This window comes from Nerophis lumbriciformis, linkage group LG06 (genome assembly GCF_033978685.3).
Source record: "Nerophis lumbriciformis linkage group LG06, RoL_Nlum_v2.1, whole genome shotgun sequence".
Lineage (NCBI taxonomy): Eukaryota > Metazoa > Chordata > Actinopteri > Syngnathiformes > Syngnathidae > Nerophis > Nerophis lumbriciformis.
In genome coordinates, this window is record NC_084553.2 from 46,700,848 (window position 1) to 46,719,222 (window position 18,375).

An 18,375-nucleotide genomic window follows, 5' to 3' on the forward strand; every position below is an offset into this window, starting at 1 on the left:
TTGATCACCTCCCAGGAGGTGATCAAGGGTGATGGGTCAAATGCAGAGATTGTCAAAGAGCATGTTGTTTCAACGTTGTACTTGTGTTGTAAAATATTGTTGGGAAATGACCAAACTTCAAAGGTCAAATCAACGTCATAACCCGACATTGATTAAACGTTATGTTGGAGTTGCTCAACGTCAGGACCTAATTCAACAAGTTCTCAACGTTGTTTTAAAGTCTTGTGCCTGCTGGGACCGTAGAACACGGTTGTTCATGTATTTATTTGCCCAGGACTGAGACCAGGAGACATGTTTAGCAGAGGTTTATTTACAGGAAAAGTAGCATTTGATAAGCAAGCACTGTTGTAACCCATCTCACTGCATGGTGACCATGTATCGTCACGACAACACGATTGTCCAGTCCCACTGTCTCTTTACGTGGACCACAGAGATGAAAGTCTCATGCTGCTCGACATCGTCTGTCAAGTTAGTGCTACTGATTGACACGTCGGCATCTCAAGAACCGTGACAACAAACGATGGCAGGACAGGACCAAGCAGAGCACCACAAATCACCAGAAATGTACACACTGATTCAGAGCGCTGTACAAAAGAACACAATGTGTGATGTAATAAGGATGCCGGTGAAATATGACGAGCACCTGAACATGACCAAGGTGTAGTAGGGCCACACTGAAACGATGAATAAAAATACTATGAAAACCAAGTCATAAACTTGTAAGAACAAAGTCATAATTATATGAAAAAAATCAAAATATTATAAAAAATAAGGAATCATTTGGGATAATTAAGTTATAAGGATAACAATTAGTCAGAAAAAAGTAGGGCCCAAAAAGTTGCCATTTTATTAGAACTATTATATACACCTATTCTATTTTTATTAGAATAGGGGAATCAAAAAATGTATTTGATTTAAATGTATTTTATATTCTCTTGTTGCCTTATTTGTATTTGACTTAATTAAATGTTTGGGTAGAATTGTATTAAACAAAACCAGTTTTCTTTTAAGTAAAATAGAAATTGATCACAGCTGTTATATCTATTTTATGGATGAATGTAGTTTATTGTAGGACTGGCACCCACTGTTATTGAAAAGTATGGATTTTGAATCGGGAATCGCTTCTGAATCGAATCGTTACCCCCAAGAATCAAATGGAAACGTGCGGTGGCCAAAGATTCGCAGCCTTACTGGGTAAGTTGTCATTTTAAAAACAATATATACGAGGATAAAATTTTGTTTAAAGAAAAAAAAAAGTGATTTACTAAGAAAAAGGTCATTTTATGAGAGTCAAGGTTTGCACTATCGTACTTTAAAAGATGCAGAGGTCATCATTTTTAATGAATAAAACGGGACAAGCGGTAGAAAATGGATGGATGGATGGAAAATATCCATCCATGTAAAATATTGTTGGGAAATGACCAACATTTAAGATTTATATGATACTTTGCTTTGTAATTTTACTCAAAAGTCTTAATTTAGAGACTGAAGAACTGTCCAACTATTGGAGGGGGAAAAAAAGATTTAGGTTTAAAAAAAAAATTCATAATTCATTTAAAAAAACCTTATATTATATGTAAAATTCCTAATTATCCAAGATTGTATTTTTTTTATTATAATGGCTAAATAAAAAAATCATGAATATAAAGTTGTAAATCTATGAGAACAAAGTTGTATAACAAGAAAAAAAGGCACGATCTTACAAGAAAAAATGTGCACTATTATGACAAAAAAGTAATGATTTTTGGGACAAAGAACATCATTTTATTACAATTTGCAATATTAACCAAAAAAAAAAGAGTAAAGCCCAGATTGTATTAAGAGTCCAGTTACTACAAAATACATATCTAAATATATGCTTTTTTTTTTTTTTTTTTACTTTAATTTTCGGGCAGATAAGTCACAATTCTATTCGCATCCGGTCTTAAGAAGTTTATTGAAATTATCAAAAATAAAATATTGAGTAAAGTTGTAGTACAGTAGATATTTTAAAATGGTTTATTATGGTCCAAGATCGCCTGTGAATGAGGAAAAACCCTGACTTAAAAAAAGGCCTATCTTTGATACTTAAGTCTATAAAATGCCTTTCAAGTATTAAACACATTTTAAATGTAGTTTAGCAGAATAGGAAACAAATATTACAGTATCAAACCTGCAAAACGTTCAGTTACGCAACATAACGCTCCGTCAAAGCGTCTTAATGCTGGAACATGTTATGTGAATTGACGTGTGTGGCAGCGCCCTCTGCTGGAGTCACAGCTGCAGTACTCTTTCCCCCCCTGCAGTTAGCGCCATCAAAGCGTTGGATCTTTGAGTTACAGCCGTATATTGAAATATTAAAGTTGTGATTTTGTTATAATAAAGTTGCGGTATTCCAAAAAAAATGGTAAGCGCATGAGAAAAAAAGCTGTGCATTTCTTTAAGGGTAAAAAATTTAATATTACAAATAAAGTTGATATAGTACGAGATATAATACAAAATAATTAAGGAAGTTAAAATTGTATTAGAATAAAAATGTAATATGCTGATAAAAAAGCCGTAAAATTATAAAAAATGTTTTATAAATTTCCAGAAAAAAAGTAAAAATATTCCAAAAAAAGGAGGTAATTTTACAAGAATTAAGTTTTGATATGACGGTATATATAAAAGAATGAACACTCTTCTTAGTGTTATAACTTTGTTCCTGTTCCTTATCCAAATGTACGACTCGATTGCTGTAGCTTGACATTTTTGCTTCGTTTCAGTGTGGCGCTTGTGAAGTCCTTCCTAGAGGACAATTATTTCTGCTAAAAACAACAACAACAAAAAAGTACTGAAAGGAGGAGAGAATGTCCACGTTGTCCCTGTTGACTTAGTCGAATTTGGACTTTTACACTGCAAAGTGAGTGTAGAATAAGAAGAAATACGAGCTTTGAAGAACGAGATGAAGTAAAAAAAAAATTAAAATAAAATTGTGACTCCTCCATCAAAGTCTCGAGTGAGCTGCTAAGATGTGTGAGGTAACATACCACCAAACAGAATAACATCCAGTATGTTGCACAATTAAAGCATCTTTGCCCAGAAAGTGTTATGGAGAAACGAACCAAAAACACAAAGTGTGCAGAGAGTTTGTCCTTAAAGGCCTACTGAAACCCACTACTACCGACCACGCAGTCTGATAGTTTATATATCAATGATGAAATCTTAACATTGCAACACATGCCAATACGGCCGGATTAGTTTAATAAAGTGCAATTTTAAATTTTGCGCGAAATATCCTGCTGAAAACGTCTCGGTATGATGACGTCAGCGCGTGACGTCACGGATTGTGGAGGACATTTTGGGACAGCATGGTGGCCAGCTATTAAGTCGTCTGTTTTCATCGCAAAATTCCACAGTATTCTGGACATCTGTGTTGGTGAATCTTTTGCAATTTGTTCAATGAACAATGGAGACAGCAAAGAAGAAAGCTGTAGGTGGGAAGCGGTGTATTGTGGCCGGCTGCAGCAACACAAACACAGCCGGTGTTTCATTGTTTACATTCCCGGAAGATGACAGTCAAGCTTTACCATTGGTCTGTGGAGAACTGGGACAACAGAGACTCTTACCAGGAGGACTTTGAGTTGGATATACAAACGCGGTACCGTGAGTACGCATGCAGCTGCGGCTTCCAAACATTTGACCACTTGCCCGTACGTGCGTGCCACTATGTGCATGTCACGTACGTAACTTTGGGGAAATATATGTGCTGTATGAACTTTGGGGAGGTGAACAGTACTTTGGGCTGTGGTATTGAGTGTGTTGTGCAGGTGTTTGAGTTGTATTGGCGGGTTATATGGACGGGAGGGGGGAGGTGTTTGTTATGCGGGATTAATTTGTGGCATATTAAATATAAGCCTGGTTGTGTTGTGGCTAATAGAGTATATATATGTATTGTGTTTATTTACTGTTTTAGTCATTCCCAGCTGAATATCAGGTCCCACCCGCCTCTCACAGCATCTTCCCTATCTGAATCGCTCCCACTGCCCTCTAGTCCTTCACTCTCACTTTCCTCATCCACAAATCTTTCATCCTCGCTCAAATTAATGTGGAAATCGTCGCTTTCTCGGTCCGAATCGCTCTCGCTGCTGGTGGCCATGATTGTAAACAATGTGCAGATGTGAGGAGCTCCACAACCTGTGACGTCACGTTACTCGTCTGCTACTTCCGGTACAGGCAAGGCTTTTTTTATCAGCGACCAAAAGTTGCGAACTTTATCGTCAATGTTCTCTACTAAATCCTTTCAGCAAAAATATGGCAATATCGCGAAATGATCAAGTATGACACATAGAATGGACCTGCTATCCCCGTTTAAATAAGAAAATCGCATTTCAGTAGGCCTTTAATAAGAGCTGTCATAAACATGAAGTTGATTCCATGTCATTATTCTGCAGGCTTTCTGTGGATCAAGGCTCAAAATGGGGTCACAAATTCATGTTTATGGAGTCGCTAATGTCCACTTTTTACATATCCTCCTGACAACCAGCGTCCTCTGCAGTGGACATTTGTTCAACAAGGCAATATTTTCCCCCCCGAAATGGACTAAAAAACAAACGTCCATTGCAGATGATGATGTTTTTTCTTTTCAGTAGTGCAGCACACACATACATACTGCATATACATACAGTCGTGGTCAAAAGTTGACATACACTTGTAAAGAACATAATGTAATGGCTGTCTTGAGTTTCCAATCATTTCTACAACTCTCATTGTTTAGTGATTGGAGCACGTACTTGTTGGTCACAAAAAACATTCATGAAGTTTGGTTCTTTTATGAATTTATTATGGGTCTACTGAAAATGTGAGCAAATCTGCTGGGTCAAAAGTATACATATAGCAATGTTAATATTTGCTTAAATGTCCTTTGGCAAGTTGCACTGCAATAAGGCGCTTTTGGTAGCCATCTACAAGCTTCTAGTTGAATTTTTGACCACTCCTCTTGACAAAATTGGTGCAATTCAGCTAAATTAGTTGGTTTTCTGACATGGACATGTTTCTTCGGCATTGTCCATACGTTCTCAATGGGGTTTAAGTCATCACATGGACACAGATAACACCTTCTGAAAGAAAGTTCTGTGGTCAGATGAAACACAAATTGAGCTGTTTGGCCACAATACCCAGCAATATGTTTGGAGAAGAAAAGGCGAGGCCTTTAATCCCAGGAACACCATTCCTACCCTTAAGCATGGTGGTGGTAGTATTATGCTCTGGGCCTGTTTTGCTGCCAATGAAACTGGTGCTTTACAGAGAGTAAATGGGACAATGAAAAAGGAGGATTACCTCCAAATTCTTCAGGACAACCTAAAATCATCAGCCCGGAGGTTGGGTCTTGGGCGCAGTTGGGTGTTCCAACAGGACAATGACCCCAAACACACGTCAAAAATGGTAAAGGAATGGCTAAATCAGGCTAGAATTAAGGAATTAGAATGGCCTTCCCAAAGTCCTGACTTAAACGTGTGGACAATGCTGAAGAAACAAGTCATTGTCAGAAAACCAACAAATTTAGCTGAACTGCAACAATTTTGTCAATAGGAGTGGTCAAAAACTCAACCAGAAGCTTGTGGATGGCTACCAAAAGCACCTTATTGCAGTGAAACTTGCCAAGGGACATGTAACCAAATATTAACATTGCTGTATGTATACTTTTGACCCAGCAGATTTGCTCACATTTTCAGAAGACCCATAATAAATTCATAAAAGAACCAAACTTCATGAATGTTTTTTGTGACCAACAAGTATGTCCTCCTATCACTCTATCACAAAAAAATAGGAGTTCTAGAAACTCAAGACAGCCATGAGATTATGTTCTTTACAAGTGTATGTAAACTTTTCACCACAACTGTAAATACATACTTATATACACATATATATATATATATATATATATATATATATATATATATATATTATATATATATATATATATATATATACATATATATATGTGTATATATATATATATATATATATATATATATATATATATATATATATATATATATACATATATACACATATATATATTTAGACATGTATACATACATACATATACACATACACCAATATGCATATATATACATATATACACCTATACACACACACATATATATATATATATACTTACATACATATATAGGTATATACTGTATATGCATATATATATATATATGTACATCCATCCATCCATTTTCTACCGATTGTCCCTTATATATATATATATATATATATATATATATATATATATATATATATATATATATATATATATATATATATATATACACACATACTGTGACTCTGCATTTGTCCAACAACATAACATGTTCACAACATTAGCTTAGCTTTGCGAGCTACAGTGCTAACATCACATTTTAACAGCAAGCAACATAATACTGGGATAGCCTATTTGCTAAAAAAAAAACTCACAAAAAAAACATAACATGATCAATAGGATGGATAGTAAGCTGTATTTTAAGATGTGTAGCAAAGCCTGCCTTTTTAGACCCCAGACCAATTGCAACTCAATCAAATGCACCCAATTGCTTGTTCGCCAACAGATATTTGGCACATCCCTGGGTTTTTATTTTAAGATGTGTAGTGAAGCCTGTAATTTCTTTCTTTCTTTTTTTTTTCAAACAAAGTCTAGTGACATATTACTATTAGACCATTATTAAAAACTCACTTTTGCATTATAGGGGACCATTAGATGGAAAGGTTTGGGGAACCCTGACATGCAGTCAACATTGTTGATGACATCAAATACAACAAAATAAAAAGAGCTGATATTAAAAAAAAAAATTCTCAAAATAAATCTGTAACAGAGCAAGAGCTGAAGCGTAGTGACGTGATAAACCTCGCCAAGGAACCCCTAAAAAACCTTTGAAAATATTGTTTGGACTGCAACCACTTGAAATAAATGATAACTGTGTGATACATATTTTGGGAACATATGAACCAATAATTAGTTGCTTATCAACATGCAAATTAGTAACATATTGGCTGTTAATTAGTCATTGTTAAGTACTTATTAATGCCTTATTCTGCATGGCCTTATTATACAACCAGTAAGCCATTAACTAAGAGTCTTCCCTAACCCTAACCCCAGCCCCAACCCTAACCCTAACCCTATGTTGATAAGCAACTGATTAATGGTTCATATGTTCCCCATACTAAAGTGTTACCCATATTTTATATGCGGTTCAGGTATCAACTGTGCATTGAGAAGCACCACACTACTATGAATGGCAACCATTTAGGAGAGTTTGTTTACAAAAAGCTCAACATGACACCTGCAGGCAATTAGTTAGAGCCAATTTGATTTTTTTTTTCTTTAAAAAAAAAATGACATTTAAAAATGTAAAATCAGTTGCAGAAAAACAATACACAACCGGTATAAAATTTAATGCCAAACGATTGCCTGCAGGTGGCATGAACACAAAATGCATTATTTTCTAGCAGTTTTCTTGTCAACTTGGAATTAAGCTGCATTCGAGACAGCAGGGAAGCGCAGAAAACATGGCCGTAGGTAATTTCACCAGTTTTCTACCAAAAATGCCATAAAACAATCGTCTAGTCAAAACAAAAACATTTTTCTTCATTAAAATCAGAAACACTCAATAATGTTTAAAAAGGTGCTAGCTACATTGAAGCAGTGAAACCATATTGGAAACCTGATAAAGAAACGAGGTAGTGTCGTTGACAAGGAGTCGGAATGCATCAGTGACCACTTTGTATACCAATATTACCGATTATTTCTTGTATCACATACGTATTTTTTAGGAGCAGATTTATGAAGACCCAAACTGAGTTGAGTATAGAATCACTGGTGCATCCCTAATTGTGACCCGTCTGCATGTGTGTGGGTGTCATGTCTCATCACTTTCTTCACATAATGATGTAGCGTAGGAAAAAAAGCAGTAATAGTACAAGCAAAAAGTTGTATTTTCTCAAGAAAAAAACTGTCATAATCTTAAGAGAATAAAGTTGTCTTTTTGTATAATTTTTATTTTGATGTGGCGAGAAAAAAAGTTGTAATATTGCAAGAAGAAAGTAGTACTAGTTAGAGAGACACGTGATATAACTGCACATGAATAAAGTCATAATCTTACGTGAACAGAATTTTAATGTTACGGGAACAAAGTGGTACTCGTGACGTAGCCTTACAAGAAAAAAGTATTTTTTTCCAACATTGACTTAACGTTACAAGAATAAAGTCATATTCTGATAAAAACAACAACTTTAGAATCTTCCGATAATTAGGTGATGATAATGTTGAGGAAAAAAAGGTGCAATATTCGGAGATATTACGAGAAAATATTTTTCGAGACGTAACTTTACAACAATAGTCGCATTTTCTCTGTAAAAAAAAAAAAAAAAAAGTATAACTTATGTAATTAAAAAAAATTCGGAATTTTCTGATAATTAAGTTATGATAATGTTGAGGGAAAAAAGGTGCGCTATGAGGAGATATTACGAGAAAATATTTTTCGAGATGTAACCTTATGACAATAGTCGCATTTTCTCTGTAAAAATGAAAACATTTTTACAACTTAAGTCACTAAAAAAAATTCGGAATCTTCCGAAAATACAGTTATGATGTTATGAGAATATTTTTAAATTGAAAAAAAAAGTTTTTTTTTGAGACGTAACCTTACAACAATAAAGTCGAATTTTCTCTCTAAAAACTGTACGAGAATGAAGTAAAGTCACTAGAAAAAAGTATTTAGGAATCTTTGGAGAATACAGTTATGATAATGTTATGAGAAAAAAAATATGAGAAAAGAAGTACCTTACGACAGTCGTCACATTTTCTATCTAAAAAACTGTAATTTTATGAAAATTAAGTCATGTTACTAGAAAAACCCTTTTTTGCAATCTTCCGAGAATACAGTTATGACAATGTTATGTGATAGATTTTTTTATATCACGAAAAAAGATACATTTTTTTGAGGCGTAACCATACCACAATAAAGTCATATTTTCTCTCTAAAAACTGTAATCTTACAAGATTCGGTTAAAACCTCACTAGAAAAAAGTGGAATCTTTGGCAAATACAGCTATATTAATGTAATGAGAAAAACAACTTTTATTTACGAGAAAAGATGTAACCTTACGACAATGGTCGTATTCTCTCTCTAAAAAACTGTAATCTTATGAAAATTAAATTATAATGTCGCTAAAAAAAACAACTTTGGAATCTTCTGAGATTACAGTTATGACAGTGTTATGAGAATTTTTTTTTAATTACGAGAAAATATTTATTTTTTGGAGACGTAACCTTACAACAGTAAAGTCAAATTTGGTCTCCAAGAACTGTAATCTTACAATAATTAGATTAAAACGTCATTAGAAAAAAGTACTTTGGAATCTTTGGCAAATACAGCTATGATAATTTTATAAGTAAAAAAACTTTTATTAACGAGAAAAGATGTAACCTTACGACATATTTTCTCTCTGAAAAACTGTAATCTTATGGGAACTAAGTCATAATGTCACTAGAAATAAAACGTTTGGAATCTTCTGAGACTACAGTTATGATAATGTTATGAGAATTTTTCTTTCAACATTACAAGAAAATATGTATTTTTCGTGACGTAAGTTTTTGATAACAAAGTCGCATTTTCTCTCTAAAATATGGAATCTTACAAGAATCAAGTTATGTCACTAGAAAAAACAACAACTTTGGAATCATCCAAAAATACAGTTATGATCATGAGAATCAATTTTTCCATATTATAAGAAATAATTTTTTTGAGAAATAACCTTACGGTAATAGTCAAATTTCCTCTTTTAAAACTGTAATCTTACAAGAATTAAGTTCTAATATCAATAGAAAAAAAATACTTTGGAATCTACGGCGAATACAGCCATGATAATGTTATGAGGAAAAAAAAAATTACGAAAAAAGATGTAACCTTACGACAAAAAAGTCACATTTTCTCTCTAAAAACTGTACTCTTACCATAATTAAGTTACAAAGTAATTAAAAAAATAAAATCAGTCTGCCCAAAAAATATTTCAAGAAAAATTTAACATTTTTCCCAACAAAAATTAAGGCATAATTTTGTGAGAATAAAGTCGTATTTATCAGACAAAAATAACTGCTGCCTGTAGAAAGCCGTACAAGAAAGATGTATCGTTTTTTTTAACCAAAAAAGTTGTAATCTTACAAAAATTAATTTGTAATGTTTTGAGAAAAAATTTACAAAAAAAATATTAAGAGACTCATCTTTTTTTCCTCGCGATGAGCTGGAGACTTGTCCAGGGTGTATCCCGTCTTCCGCCCCAGTTCAGCTGACCGAAAGGGTCAAGCAAAAAAAGATGGATGGATAGTTGTTTTTTTAAGGAAAAAATGCGTTAAACCTTACAAGAAAAAAAGTACTTAGTTGTAATCTGATGAGAATTTAAAAAAAAATCGGAAGTGTACGTGATAAAGTCGTAGCTTTATGACCATACAGTAAGTGTGTAGGTCAAGTTAACCAATATCGAATGATAATGGCGTGGGGTTTTTACATTTTTTTACTTATTAAAATAACCACATCTCACGATTTTACTTTCGTAACTTTACAACTTTCACGTAATTTTACTATTTCAAAAAATAAATAAATTCTGCCTTTTGGGAATTTTGTCATACTTTCTTAAGATTACCGTATTTTTCGGACTATAAGTCGCAGTTTTTTTCATAGTTTGGCCGGGCTCCAGTGCGACTTATATATGTTTTTTTCCTTTTTTATTATGCATTTTCGGCAGGTGCGACTTATACTTCGGTGCGACTTATACTCCGAAAAATACGGTACTTTTTTTCAGTGAGGTAAAAATGTATTCGATTATTTTTCTCGTAATATTATGACTTTTTTCCCGCGTTTTTTTTTGTTTGTTTGTTTTCTTTTGACGTGGCCCAAATCCTCCCTTGTAACACAAAAAGATGGTTTCCTGTTGTGCATTTGAAATACTAACCTGCAGATTTACAAGAAGTGTTCAAGATGGCGTAGAATGGCACATTCCAGTATCGTGACCCTGAGACAGCATGAGGCTGGAGAGACACTTCCTCAGCGCCACTGTCAAGCGTAGACGACGAGTGGGCCAGCGTTGAGAGGTGGCCTTTCACAGCCTAGAGGAATGTATGGTTGTTATGCATACCCCAAAAAACACTACCTCTAAAAATATCCTGTATCGTGTATGAAAGAAGCGGTACAAAAGAAAAAGGATCCGTTGATGAGGTGCGTCCAAACATTCATCCTGGGTAAGAGCGTGTCCCACATGCAGAGACTAGGGACACAAGTACGTGTGTGCTACTGAGGTAGAGTGGACCAGGCCAGAACTGACAAAGGGGGCAGGAGAGAGACCCCCAGAGATGGTCTTTGCATGGGCAGAAGGACAGTGTCTCACGTCCCCGTTTTCCCCGGACCTCGTCACAGGCCGCAGCGTCTTCGGGGAGTGGAAGCCATTGGTTAGCCCCGGGTTGTGCTTTGGCTCAGCGTGACCCGCCTCTGTCCCGCCGTCTTCCGGCTCCCCGTTGTGGTTCGCTGCCAAATTAGTAGAGGGAAGACTCTGCGGGCTTTGAGCCAGCGAGTGTTTGTCAGGGAGACATGTCCCCTCTGCTGGCAGGCCCAGAGGCAGAAATCTGTCCTCTGCTAATGAAGGTCCACAGGTGGCTTTGGAGTCCTTCCTACGTCCACAGATCTCCTTGGTCTGCACGCTGTCTGGATCTGACAGCCCTGAGTGAACGATGACCTCCGCCTCCACCTGGTTACTGCTCATGGATGGACCGTCCTGGAAGTAAAGAACATCCCCAGTCACCTCACATCCTGTCTATCCATTCACTTACACACATGACAAAATCTACAGCAAATGTCACATTATGTAAACATAGGTTGCCAACATACATTATATTGCCAAAAGTATTTGGCCACCTGCCTTGATTGACATATGAACTTGAAGTGCCATCCCATTCCTAACCCATAGGGTTCAGTATGATGTCGGTCCACCTTTTGCAGCTATTACAACTTCAACTCTTCTGGGAAGGCTGTCCACAAGGTTGCGGAGTGTGTTTATAGGAATTTTCCACCATTCTTCCAAAAGTGCATTGGTGAGGTCACACACTGATGTTGGTCGAGAAAGCCTGGCTCTCAGTCTCCGTTCTAATTCATCCCAAAGGTGTTCTATCGGGTGCAGGCCAGTTAAGTTCATCCACACCGGACTCTGTCATCCGTCCTGACCTGAACCGGATAGAACATCTTTGGGATGAATTAGAACGGAGACTGAGAGCCAGGCCTTCTCTACCAACATCAGTGTGTGACCTCACCAGTATTGGGACTAACGCGTTACAAAGTTACTGTAACGCCGTTATTTTCGGCGGTAACGAGTAGTCTAACGTGTTATCTTTTAAATTCAGTAACTCAGTTACCTTTACTACATGATGCGCTACTGCGTTATTTTTACGTTATTTTTTAGATAGTTTTGGCTAGAAACTGAGAAGATCTGAGTGTGTTTTATTGGAGAGTTGCAGTGTCGTCCTTCTGATTCTTCCTGTGTCACAAGGAAGTGAAGAGGCACGCCGCACGCTGTGTGTGTGAGTATGTGTGTGTGTGTGTGTGGGGGGGAGTGTCTGTGTTTACTAACAAGACATCATGGCGGAGCCAAAGCCGAGTTTCTTAACATGGAGATATTATCACTACTTTTCTTTTGTCGAGCACAAAGAAAAGAACATTTTAGTTAAATGTAAGTTGTGTCTTGGATCAAAGATCCCATGTACTGCCCAAAACAGCAATTCAAATCTGCTCAAACAGATAAAAAAGCAACATGCTTCGACAAAGCTAGTAAAGAGAGACACACTTCACCTAAGGATTTTAACGGAGGGACTGCTAGCCAGGACAACATTGATAGAGCCATTGCAGGGTATGTGCTAGAAGACATGCAGGCTATTTCTACAGTGGAGTCACCCGCTTTCAGGCAGCTAATTAGCATGATAGCGGGCGTCAAACGGCAAATGGCACGAAAACATTTTCCATGTTCCTGGACACAGTGGACAGTGAACACATAGACATGGAAAGCAAGGTAAAGAAAACACTCCAAACTCTGCCTCTGTTCATCACTCAGCACTGAAGGTACACACTCTGTCAATTCTCTTATATACTATTTCATTCTAGACTTCTAGCGTGTTTGATTATCACATCACTCTTAATGCATAGACTATAAAGTGCACAAACATAAAGAGGGATCCTAGTGGGCTAGGCCAATCTTTCCTTATCTCTAAACTAAAACTTTGGAAATGCGTAGTGTTCTGGGCTTCATTGAAGACATGATTTTATTTCACAATTCCTTGAGAGAGAAAAAGGCCTGGCTAGGCGTGTGTATAGCAGTATGTGTGCTGTATATAGTGACATGACATATAATCATGTCATGTGTGCCTTCCTTGTTATGTTGCAGCTATTTAAAATAGTTTTGTCAATTTGTTCCGGCCCAAAATAAATTGGCCCTTTGAAACATATCTTTGTCTTTGTGTGTTGTATGTAGACCACATTGCTTAGCAGAGTTCAGTGATGCAAATGCATGTCAAGTTGATCAACAGATTGTATTATTCTCCAGTGCAATAACAGTACTGAAATGAAGGCTAAAAGGGCATTAATGGGAGCCTTACATTTAAAAAAAAAAAAGTAACTAAATAGTTACTTTTCACCGTAACACATTACTTTTTGGTGTAAGTAACTGAGTTAGTAACTGAGTTACTTTTGAAATAAAGTAACTAGTAACTGTAACTCGTTACTGGTTTTCAGTAACCAACCCCACGCTGGACCTCACCCATGCGCTTTTGGAAGAATGGTGGAACATTCCTATAAACACACTCCGCAACCTTGTGGACAGCCTTCCCAGAAGAGTTGAAGCTGTATTAGCTGCAAAAGGTGGACCCACATCATATTGAACCCTATGGGTTAGGAATGGGATGGCATTTCAAGTTCATATGTCATCCAAGGCAGGTGGCCAAATACTTTTGGCAATATAGTGTATGTCTGTCCATTCACACACAGAGTAAATTCCACCACCTGTCAGTCCTTTCAAATATAAATAATCTAAATTCTGGCTATCTCAAATCTGTCTGTTCATCCGTGCACATAAGTAACATACTGCATATGTGCAAAACATTTTATGTCCATATCTTAGTCAGGCAAGTGAACAGTCTTTTGAAAAAAAAAAAGGAAAAGTTTAGGAAAAAAAGAGGAATATTTCTGTCAGCATGAAGTGCTGCTACGTAAAACCAAAAAGAACATTTTGAAAATCAAGAATAGAGATAAATGCGTTAAAATGTAATATTGGAAATTATCGGTATCGTTTTTTTTATTATCGATATCGTTTTTTTAAAATTTGTTTTATATTAAATCAACATAAAAAACACAAGATACACTTACAATTAGTGCACCAACCCAAAAAAACTCCGTCACCCATTTCACGCAAAAGGGTTGTTTCTTTCTGTTATTAATATTCTGGTTCTTACATTATATATCAATACAGTCTGCAAGGGACACAGTCCGTAAGCACACATGATTGTGCGTGCTGCTGGTCCACTAATAGTACTACCCTTTAACAGTTAATTTTACAAATGTTCATTAATTACTAGTTTCAATGTAACTGTTTTTATATTGTTTTACTTTCTTTTTTATTCAAGAAAATGTTTTTAATTTATTTATCTTATTTTATTTTTATGAATTTTTAAAAAAAAGTACCTTATCTTCACCATACCTGGTTGTCCAAATTAGGCATAATAATGTGTTAATTCCACGACTGTATGTATCGGTTGATATCGGTATCGGTTGATATCGGTATCGGTAATTAAAGAGTTGGACAATATCGGAATATTGGATACTTTTTCCTGCAATTGGATGCATTTCTACACTATACTTTACCGTTATTATCATCTACCAAGCTCTTTTGGTTGTCTTTTTGACACTTACTTGCCCCATGTAATGTACCACAGAATTTTTAGTAGATCATTTACTAACGTTATTTTTATTGAAAAGGAAATATAAAATTCTATAACATTCATGCAAAGAACTTAGAAAATGTTTCCCAATTGGAAACTCTACCCCCCTTATATAATATACTTCCGGTGTTGTAACCTCTGTTTACATCTGTCACGTCAAAAATATATCTTATCGCTGGCTACTAAAAAACAATCTAGAACTTCAACTGGTTTGGAACCAACGGTGTTCAAATTGTAATTATTCAAATATGATTAACAGCAAAATAGACGTTGTTGGTCAGAGAGCGGACGCAGGCGACAAAAAGTGAGCTAGATGGTTCGCTAACTAGCGAGCTTGTTTCAGTGCTTCGGATCGTCACACATGTTATTTAGATTGTATTTTTTACTGATGTTTCATACAAAAAAACACAGAAGTGATATTTTGACGCGAAAAGTAATGTTTAAAGAAAGCGGATTTCTGAGTTTTCGCAGAAATTTCACGTGCCTGCTTAGTACAATAACATTGACATATGATGCATGTACACACATGACTTAAACCACATGTCCATTCGCTTACTAACATAAACATCAAAATGTCCCTTCGTACTTACTAGGACATCTGTCCATTCACATACACATAATAAAACACGTGTTTATCCATTCACATACACAAATAAAACAACCTCTGTCTTGTCAAGACCGACTTTATTTGTTGTTGTTCCTATGTTGAAATGTAGTTCCTGTGTAGCGCTCTTATTTTTAGTTTGTACTTCCTGTTCATTTGTCTATCCATTCACAGGCACACACAACGCCAGCATATGTCTGTCCTTTTATACATACAGTCGCGATCAAAAGTTTACATACACTTGTGAAGAAAATCATATCTTGGCTGTCGTGAGTTTCCAATCATTTCTACAACTCTTATTTTTTTGTGATAGAGTGATTGGAGCACATACTTGTTGGTCACAAAAAACATTCATGAAGTTTGGTTCTTTCATGAATTTATTATGGGTCTACTGAAAATGTGAGCAAATCTGCTGGGTCAAAAGTATACATACAGCAATGTTAATATTTGCTTGCATGTCCCTTGGCTTTTGATAGCCATCCACAAGCTTCTGGCAAGCTTCTGGTTGAATTTTTGACCACTCCTCTTGATAAAATTGGTGCAGTTCAGCTAAATTTGTTGGTTTTCTGACATGGACTTGTTTCTTTAGCATTGTCCACACGTTTAAGTCAGGACTTTGGGAAGGCCATTCTAAAACCTTAATTCTAGCTTTATTTAGCCATTCGTTTACCACTTGTGCTGTTTGAACATCCAACTGCGCCCAAGACCCAACCTCCGGGCTGATGATTTTAGATTGTCCTGAGGAATTTGGAGGTAAACCTCCTTTTTTATTGTCCCATTTAAAGCGCCAGTTCCATTGGCAGCAAAACAGGCCCAGAGCAAAATACCAACACCACCATGCTTGACGGTAGGAATAGTGTTCCTGGGATTAAAGGCCTCACCTTTTCTCCTCCAAACATATTGCTGGGTATTGTGGCCAAACAGCTCAATTTGTGTTTCATCTGACATCACATGGACAAAGATAAGACCTTCCGGAGGAAAGTTCTGTGGTCAGATGAAACAAAAATTGAAACTCAAGACAGCCATGACAGTATGTTCTTTACAAGTGCATGTAAACTTTTGATCGCGACTGTACCTAATCTAAACATACAGTGTTTCTGTTAATTCCTGCACACATGTAAGGTGAAAGACTGTCGGTCCATTCACATACACAAATCTTCCTCCCCATTCACAAACACACAATGAACAAAAATGTCAGTCAATTTTCATACACATATGATCCGAGGATGTCGTTGTGGCTTGTGCAGCCCTTTGAGACACTTTTGATTAAGGGCTATACAAATAAACTTTAATTGATTGATTGACATAAGACACAACTGTCGATTTTTTCATTCACATACTACAATAATTCTATATTAACACATAATTTAAACATTTGTTACCTAACCCAATAAAGGTCAACACGTCCCTTCCTAGACCATATCCATTCACATACTAATATAATACCAGTATGTTAGCATATTTTTGTCCATTCACAAAGTTACACAAAATGTTCACATTAAAGGCCTACTGAAATGCGATTTTCTTATTTAAACGGGGATAGCAGGTCCATTCTATGTGTCATACTTGATCATTTCGCGATATTGCCATATTTTTGCTGAAAGGATTTAGTAGAGAACATCGACGATAAAGTTCGCAACTTTTGGTCGCTGATAAAAAAGCCTTGCCTGTACCGGAAGTAGCAGACGATATGCGCGTGACGTCACAGGTTGTGGAGCTCCTCACATCTGCACATTGTTTACAATCATGGCCACCAGCAGCGAGAGCGATTCGGACCGAGAAAGCGACGATTTCCCCATTAATTTGAGCGAGGATGAAAGATTTGTGGATGAGGAAAGTGAGAGTGAAGGACTAGAGGGCAGTGGGAGCGATTCAGATAGGGAAGATGCTGTGAGAGGCGGGTAGGACCTGATATTCAGCTGGGAATGACTAAAACAGTAAATAAACACAAGACATATATATACTCTATTAGCCACAACACAACCGGGCTTATATTTAATATGCCACAAATTAATCACGCATAACAAACACCTCCCCCCTCCCGTCCATATAACCTGCCAATACAACTCAAACACCTGCACAACACACTCAATCCCACAGCCCAAAGTACCGTTCACCTACCCAAAGTTCATACAGCACATATATTTCCCCAAAGTCCCCAAAGTTACGTACGTGACATGCATATAGCGGCACGCACGTACGGGCAAGCGATCAAATGTTTGGAAGCCGCAGCTGCATGCGTACTCACGGTACCGCGTCTGCGTATCCAACTCAAAGTCCTCCTGGTAAGAGTCTCTGTTGTCCCAGTTCTCCACAGGCCAATGGTAAAGCTTGACTGTCATCTTTCGGGAATGTAAACAATGAAACACCGGCTGTGTTATCCGTAAAAACAGTCAGGGGGGTGCATTCTACGGCGGGGGTGCGTTATCCGGCACAACACCTGCCGTAATACACCGCTTCCCACCTACAGCTTTCTTCTTTGCTGTCTCCATTGTTCATTGAACAAATTGCAAAAGATTCACCAACACAGATGTCCAGAATACTGTGGAATTTTGCGATGAAAACAGACGACTTAATAGCTGGCCACCATGCTGTCCCAAAATGTCCTCTACAATCCGTGACGTCACGCGCAGGCGTCATCATACCGAGACGTTTTCAACAGGATAATTCGCGCGAAATTTAAAATTGCACTTTAGTAGGCTAACCCGGCCGTATTGGCATGTGTTGCAATGTTAAGATTTCATCATTGATATATAAACTATCAGACTGCGTGGTC

The 18,375-nt window shown here is 36.7% G+C and overlaps 1 protein-coding gene across 3 annotated transcripts in view; it reads right to left on the bottom strand.

Annotated features, from left to right (window-relative positions):
• Positions 1 to 299: 299 nt before the first annotated feature.
• Positions 300 to 18,375, bottom strand: part of igdcc4 (immunoglobulin superfamily, DCC subclass, member 4) — a 240,283-nt gene continuing 222,207 nt past the window's right edge. For all 3 annotated transcript variants that reach the window (XM_061964464.2, XM_061964463.2, XM_061964462.2), the window contains 2 exons: positions 10,975 to 11,790; positions 300 to 674 (listed from right to left, as the gene is read on the bottom strand). In XM_061964464.2, coding sequence (XP_061820448.2) covers positions 11,287 to 11,790 — 504 coding nt within the window. In that variant the 3' untranslated portion in view covers positions 300 to 674; positions 10,975 to 11,286. The remainder of the gene's footprint in view (positions 675 to 10,974; positions 11,791 to 18,375) is intronic.